This window comes from Gadus chalcogrammus, chromosome 23 (genome assembly GCF_026213295.1).
Source record: "Gadus chalcogrammus isolate NIFS_2021 chromosome 23, NIFS_Gcha_1.0, whole genome shotgun sequence".
Taxonomy (NCBI): domain Eukaryota; kingdom Metazoa; phylum Chordata; class Actinopteri; order Gadiformes; family Gadidae; genus Gadus; species Gadus chalcogrammus.
The window spans coordinates 6,718,231-6,725,730 of record NC_079434.1 but is presented as its reverse complement, the minus strand read 5'-3'; the positions used below and the strand labels follow the sequence as shown (position 1 = coordinate 6,725,730).

General features: G+C 59.8%; 1 protein-coding gene across 1 annotated transcript in view; it reads right to left on the bottom strand.

Annotated features, from left to right (window-relative positions):
* cnksr2a (connector enhancer of kinase suppressor of Ras 2a) overlaps positions 1 to 7,500 on the bottom strand; it is a 34,759-nt gene that overhangs the window by 1,675 nt on the left and 25,584 nt on the right. The window contains exons 10-13 of the mRNA XM_056584788.1: positions 6,947 to 7,198; positions 6,657 to 6,798; positions 5,977 to 6,216; positions 4,667 to 4,857 (exon numbers count right to left, since the gene is read on the bottom strand). Coding sequence (XP_056440763.1) covers positions 4,667 to 4,857; positions 5,977 to 6,216; positions 6,657 to 6,798; positions 6,947 to 7,198 — 825 coding nt within the window. The remainder of the gene's footprint in view (positions 1 to 4,666; positions 4,858 to 5,976; positions 6,217 to 6,656; positions 6,799 to 6,946; positions 7,199 to 7,500) is intronic.

Below are 7,500 nucleotides of genomic sequence, written 5' to 3'. Positions count from 1 at the left end.
TGAGTCAGCCCGGAGTCCCGGCCGCAACGCGGGAGGAGGAGATCGAGGTGCTGCGGCGATGCATGGCCCGGATGGCTGAGCAGCTCGCACGGGAGCCGTCTCACGCCGCCCCCACGAAGCGGCTCACCAAGCTGGGACCGGACGATGACGTCGAGGCCTACCTTGAGATTTTTGAGCGGACCGCGGCCCGTGAGAGGTGGCCAGCGGACCAGTGGGGCTACATACTGGCGCCTTTCCTGTCCGGGGACGCTCAACGCGCCTACCGCGACCTCAGCACGGCCCAGGCGGCGCACTTACCCCACGCTCAAGCGGGCCATCCTCGCCCACTACGGCCACAGCCTCCCAGCCCAGGCGCAGCGGTTCCACGACTGGGTGTACGACCCCCTGGGCTCGGTTGAGGAGCCAGGTATCACAACTCGTCCGCTTGGCGGAGCGGTGGCTCGTCGAGGGGGAGGGTCCCCCCGCACCTGAGCCGGCTGGTGATCGACCGCTGCATCCGAGCCCGTGCCCACCGGGCCAAACGCTGGGGCCTCCGAAACCACCCAGGACGGTGAACGACCTCGTTGGAGTTACTGGCGAACCACCAGGGGTCACCCAGCGGCTAGTGCGGCGGTGGCGACCCCGGCCCCGGGGGTGGCGGGGGAGACGCGGACCGAGCGGCGCGGACGGGACGCCGGAGAGCCAGCGCACCCAGGCACCGCCCACCCGCGCACAACCGCCGACCCGAACCAGGACCATCGCGGACCGCCGAGGGCCCGCCCCTCCGACCCAGAGAGAGGAGTGGAGGTGCTACACGTGCGGCCAAACGGGCCACCTGGCTCGCCATTGTCCCGGAGCCGGAGACGTATCCTGCCCACGGCCAGTCCGTCCGACAGGAGAGGGGGGGGGCCTGCCTCCGCACCACCTATCCGGTCCGCGTGGGGAGGCACGACCACCCACGCCCTGCTCGACTCCGGGAGCGTGGTGACGCTGGTCCGACCCCGCCGGCTGCGTAGCCGGCCCGCCTATATGGCCTCCCACCCGACGCCTTCCCGGTCCGACTCGAACGAGTCCCCCGACAGGGGCCCCGAGAGAGGCGCACGACAGGCCCCCGCCTCGTCCAACGGTGTCCCTTCCCCCGGGGACCCCGGACACGTTGACGGGCTCCGAGCAGGCCCCTCCGCCAGACGAGGAGGAGTCTCCGCCCCTCATAGACTTCACCGACTACCCCCTGGCCGACGTGGGAGGGACCCGGCAAGGGGGACAGTTCGCCACCCGCCCAGACTGGAGGACGACGCCCTCCCGCCACGCCTGGGGACACGTCCATGTCCACGATGGCCTCTCGCGGGACTCGGTGAGTGACAGGCGGGTACCCATCACTTCAGCACAAGGGGGGGTTACTATACCGGGTGGTACAGGAGAGGGTGTAAGGAGGTAGAACAGTTTCTCGTCCCAAAGGGCCGTACGTCAGCAAGGTCCTCTACATGGCCCATACACACCTATTGGGGGCGCACCTGGGGTGGACAAGACGAGGGACAGAATCCTGGACCGGATTTTTCTGGCCGGGGGTAAAAAGCGAACGTAGAGGACTACTGCCGGGCATGCCCCGAGGTGCCAACGCACCGCCCCGAGGCCCACGGTCCGGAACCCCCTCATAACCGTGCCGCTGATAGAGGTCCCGTTCGACCGGCTGGGGCTAGACATCGTAGGTCCCCTCCCCAAGACTAGTCGAGGTCACCGCTATGTCCTAGTCATGGTGGATTACGCCACACGGTACCCAGAGGCAGTTCCTCTACGGGCCGCCACCCCTGGCCAAGGCAGTGGCGAGGGAGCTAATGGGTCTTATTCAGCCGGGTGGGAATCGTCCGGGAGATCCTGACGGACCAGGGGGTCCTGTTTTATGTCCCGGGTGTTTGAAAGACCTCACCAGTCTGTTACAGATCCGCCACCTCCGACCTCCGATCTACCATCCCCAAAAACCGATGGGTTGGTGGAGAGGTTTAACAAAACCCTGAAGAGCCATGCTAAAAAAGGTCATGGAAGCCGATGGGAAGAATTGGGACCAGCTGCTTCCGCATGTCCTATTCGCCGTTCGAGAGGTGCCCCAGGCCCCACGGATTCTCGCCGTTCGAGCTCCTCTACGGCCGGCGACCAAGAGGGCTGCTCTGACATCGCCCGGGGACAGCCTGGGAGAGCAACCATCACCCCACCGCACCGTGTCGAGCATGTGGAGCAGATTGCGCGGCCTGATGGCGCAGATCTGGCCCGTGGTCCGGGACACCTCGGTCGGGGCCCAGCAAGCCCCAAGCCCGGTGTACAACCGAGGGGCCAAGCTGCCCGCACCTTCAACCCGGGGGACCAGGTGGCTGGTCCTCGTACCCGACTGCTGAGGTGGGAATTTCTGGCCAAATGGCAAGTGCCCCTACGACGTCATCGACCGCGTCGTCGAAGTCAACTACCGGGTGCGGCAACCAGGAGGCGCAAGACCATCCAGGTCTAGCCACATCACCTTCTGAAGCAGTGGCACCCACCAACAGCCCTGCGGGATCCAGCCCTCCTGTCCCTATCCGCCAACTACCCCTGCCCGAGGTACCAGTGGGTGACCAGCGTGAGCCCCAGCCAGTCCCAGGACCTGAAGGAAGTGTCCTCCAGCACCTCGACGTCTTTCTCCGGAGCGGGCCCGGAAGGACCTCGATCCGTCAGCCACGACATCAAGGACGGAGGAACCGGGAGTCAGAGTCCGACTCCGCCCTACCGCATTCCGGAGGCACTGCGGGCCGCCATCCGAGCGGAAGTCCCCATGCATGCTGCAGATGGGGATCATCGAGGAGTCCCACAGCGCCTGGTCCAGCCCGGTGGTCCTGGTCCCCAAACCGGACGGGTCGTACCGCTTCTGCAAATGACTTCCGGAGCTGAATGAGTGTCGGCCTTCGACGCCTACCCCATGCCCCGCATAGACGAGCTAATAGGAGCGGCTGGGGCCGGCCCGGTTCATTACCACCTCTGGACCCTACCGAAGGGGGTACTGGCAGGTCCCTCTCATCTCACGGCCCGGAGAAACAGCATTTGCCACCCCCGACGGCTGTACCATTAAACACTTTCCTCCCTTCGGTGCACGGGGCGCCCGCGACCTTCCATCGCATGTGGACCGGGTCCTACGGCCCACAGGGAAGATGGCCTGTCCGCCTACATAACGACATCGTCATCCACAGCAGCACCTTGTACCCCGGCACCTACATCACCTCCGTGCCGTCAACTGGAGCGCTCCGAGCCGGCCGGCCTCACGCCAACCCTAAAGTGCCACCTGCCTCGAAGAGGGCTCCTAACCTGGTCTAGGCGGTGGGGAGGGGCACGTCAAACCGCAAGAGGAAAGGTGCAGACCATCCAGACCTGGCCCCGGCCGAGGACGAAGAAGCAGGGTGAAGTCGTTCCCTGGGACTGGTGATATTACCATCGCTTCACCCGCGTTCGCGTGACCCTGGCCAGCCCCCTCCACGAGTTACGCGGAGGGCTCCGCCCTGACCGTGCGAGTGGACAGAGGAGGTGACGAGGCGTTCTTGTCCCCTCCGAACGGGCCCTCTGCACCGAGCCCCTCTGATCACTCCCGGACTCAACCTCCCTCCGTCGTCCACCCCGACGCGTCCGAAGGTGGGCCTGGGAGCGGTCTTTCCCAGGTCCGTCGGCGAGGAGAAGGACACCGGTGACCTAGCATCAGCCGGAACTCCTGACCAGCGAGAAAGCCTACTCGACCGTAATAGAAGAGGAGGCGCTGGCTAATAAAGTGGGCCGTTGAGAAGCGCCGCTATTCCTCCTCGACGCACCTTCACCCTGGTCACAGACCCTCCCCCTGAATTGGATGGCCAACGCCAGGACACCAACGCCTGGTGAACTCGCTGGTTTCTGGGCCCTGCAGACTACCACTTCCAGTGTCCACCGCCCCGGACCGCGCACACACGCCAACGCAGAACGCACTGTCCCGAGGACGCCTGCTGGCCATGCCGGCAGACCCCACTTGCAGCTGAGGGGGGGGTGTGTGTGTCAACCCGATCCCACCACGGAGGGTTCGAGCCCCGCCGCGCCCTCTCCGCGGCAGGGTAGTCATGTGAGATATTGCCGCTCGTCGCAGCGATGCGGGAGGGTAGCATCGAGCGCACACCGGCTCAACACGGATGCGGAGCACTCCGCGGAGCAAGGCAGCTGATGACTTAACGCCGCGTGGACACACCAGTCAGGGGAACGCGACCTAACGGAAAGACGCAGTGGGTGGAGGTTACCCGAACCCCCGCTGAATGCCAATACGCTTCCCCCAGGACCAAGCCGCCGAAGACGCAGGGGATCGAGACCCCGCCCCCCGGAGCTAGGACCAGACCCGCGCTGCGTCCTTTATTCCCCGACCAGGAAGAACTGATTTCACTCCTTTGTTTCCTTCTTGCATAAGTGGTTAACCAAATAAAGAACGTAACCCCGCCTTGGTCTGATCCATCTCATCCCGGAAACCTCAGCCGCCGACGATCGGGGTTGCCACATGTTGCATAAGTTTGCGATAAGTGTGTGCACATGTGTGTTTCTGAGTATTTGTCTGTAAGTTTGCATTTAGGTTCATAAACACGTGTCTATATGTCTGTGTGGGTCTGTGTCTGCATAAGTGTGTGTGTGTCTCAGTAGGTGTGTGTGTGTGCGTGCGTACCTTTAGCGTGGAGGTCAGGATGCGGAGGCGGTGTAGCTGGTCGTTGAGCTGGGGGTCGGCGGCGCGGCGCAGAAACGACTGCCTGAACTCCGACTGACCCCTGACCTCTGACCCCCGCCCCAGAGGGCACACGCCCCCCTGCTCGCACGCACGGAACAGGTCGCCCAGGGATGCGCCCTCCCCTCCTCCGCCTGCACACACACACACACACACACACACAGATGTAAACGCACACAGACGCAAGCACACACACACATGCACACACTCACAAACACACATACACACACAGACACACACACACACAGACACGCACACACACGCACACACATGCACACACACACACACAGACACACACACACATACACACACCCACACACAGACACATCATGTGAGAACACACGTTTAATAAAACGTTTGGCGATGCCCGCTGGCAGCAATTTTCAAAGCTCAACTCTCCTCTTGTTCATTTAGTTAAATATCCCTGTAGAAATACACTGAGGAGATCAGGAGAGGACAGACACCAGGGCGGCCAAATATGATGCCACTTCCAGTTAACTGCCGTAATACTAACTGTCCATCTGTTGTCAAACACAACAACAACATGCTGTGGACCAAGTGAAGTCTGCTGAATGTCCTCAGAGAAACTCAGCCAGTCCTTCTGTTGCTTATGTTTGACCAGCGGCACAGTGAGATATATTTAGTATCCCTTTTGGTTTGCTTATTTAGCTTTCAACTTTGCTTCGATTGATTTGTTTCTGTGCATTTCTTTGATCATTTTCCTTAATACATTCACACCGCAGTGTGAATGTATAATAATGTATAATAATATAATAATAATGTCCCAGTTTAACTCCCAGGAGACTACAGGATATAGAGCCAAACTTTAAAATAACATTAAAGGTGACATATTATCCTGCGTGTGTGTGAGTGTGATTAGTCATTACAAGCCGCTTTGAAAATATGCCTCTTCTGAGGCCCACTTTCCCGAAGTGGTCGTATCCACCTAGATGTGTGCTGGATAGATCAGTCTCCCAGCCTACCCAGTGGACTGTAGCATACGTTGCTCATCTATCCGTCATGCATCTAGGTGGACACGCCCACTCGTGATGTCAGAAGAGGCAGATCTTCAAAACGGCTTGTAACGGCCAATCACACTCACACCTGGTGGTATAATCCGTCACCATTAACCACGTGAACCCTGGTCAGTGACTATAACCCTTTGGGGGTGGCCACACCCCCCCTGCCCTCGTACACAACACCAAGCTCCTCCAATCCCCATCGAGCCCCTTGATGAATCCACCTGGATCCGCCGTGAGGACCGAGCGCACCTGTGTGTCCGCCGAGGTCCTCCTGGGCGGCTGGGGTCAGCAGCACGTGGAGGCTGCCGTCTCGCGGCAGGGTGAAGCTGCGGGGTTTCCCGCCGTGGGTCGTCGCGGGAACCGTCCTCTGCATCGTCATGAGCGACGGGATGTTCTTCTGCGCCGGGAGCGTGTAAACCCCGCCCCCCAGCGCCATGGAGGGCGGCGACGGCTCGGCAAACACGGCGTCCTCTGAGGGAGGGAGGGAGGGAGGGAGGGAGGGAGGGGGAGACGGCGGGGGAGTCACGAGGCGTGTGTCACCAGCGCTGCCCTCACTCCGTCCCATGGAGGCTGGCTGAGGATCGTGGTGCTACAAATAGTGAGCCCTTCTTTATAGCTCATGCAGTGTACCGTTATTAATTAGGACTGTAGCATGCTGCGTACAAGTACGGTGCAATAAATGGAGACGCTTGGGCAGTGCAGCGTAAACAGTCTGTTAAATTATACAGGATATTAACAATAATTATCCCATTTCCCAAAACGAAACTAATTGAATGATGAAGATGGTGATCTCTAAAATATGTCCATATGTTTTCTTTTTTCGCATGTTTTTTATAGATATTTCCTATATGCATAAAAGTATGTAGTATGTATTTTGTGATCTGAACGGTCACTAGTCAGCTGTGGGTTACCCAGGGGTCCGGTCTGCAGGTAGTGGAGCCCTGCCTCTGTCAGCGGGGTCTCGATTAGGTCCTGCCAGGACCTCCTCTGGGACGACGAGGAGCGGCCCGGGGAGCCCGTCTCACTGCTGCCCCCTGCTGGACTGGAGCGGTACTGCAGCGACCGGGAGAGACAGTAAACAAGAGTTCATTTCTAAGACAACTACAACTAAAATGCACAAACAATGACCTTTGAATGAATGTTACTTTGGCTGATTAAGTTCAGTATTTATCGTATCGATGAACCCGCAGTAAACACATACGTCCACCGGGTCACAGCGGAAGGGCACGTCGCTACTGCTGCTGCCCCCTGGCCCCCTGCCACTGTGCGTGGTAGCTCCCCCCAGAGGGCCGGGGTGGTACTGCGGCTCTCCCCCTCTGTTCCCCACCAGGGTGGGGTCAGTGCACAGGAAGTCCTCCTGGGAGGATCGTGAGCGCGATGTCTCCGTAGACGACAGGCGAGTCGTTCTGCCTTCCAGGTACGCAGTCATCTGGAGGGGCGGGCCAGAGTCATAGACAGTGAGAGCATTGGGGGGAGAGAGAGAGGGATAATTGTACAACCTTTATTCATATTCATCATATTCTTCCCGTTCTGTGCGGCACTGCGACACACTGTTAAGGTTTCTTTGTCTGAAATGCGACACGATGCCGCAGAAATCGATAAAAGGAGAAAGCGAGCGAACAGAGCGATATACTGCAGCACAGAGATAGATGCACCATAGACAGAGAGAGAGAGGGAGAACGGGACCAATAAAAGGGCAGGAGTGAGTCAAACAGAGAGAGTGGACAGAGGCAAATAAATAGATAGCAAAAAGAG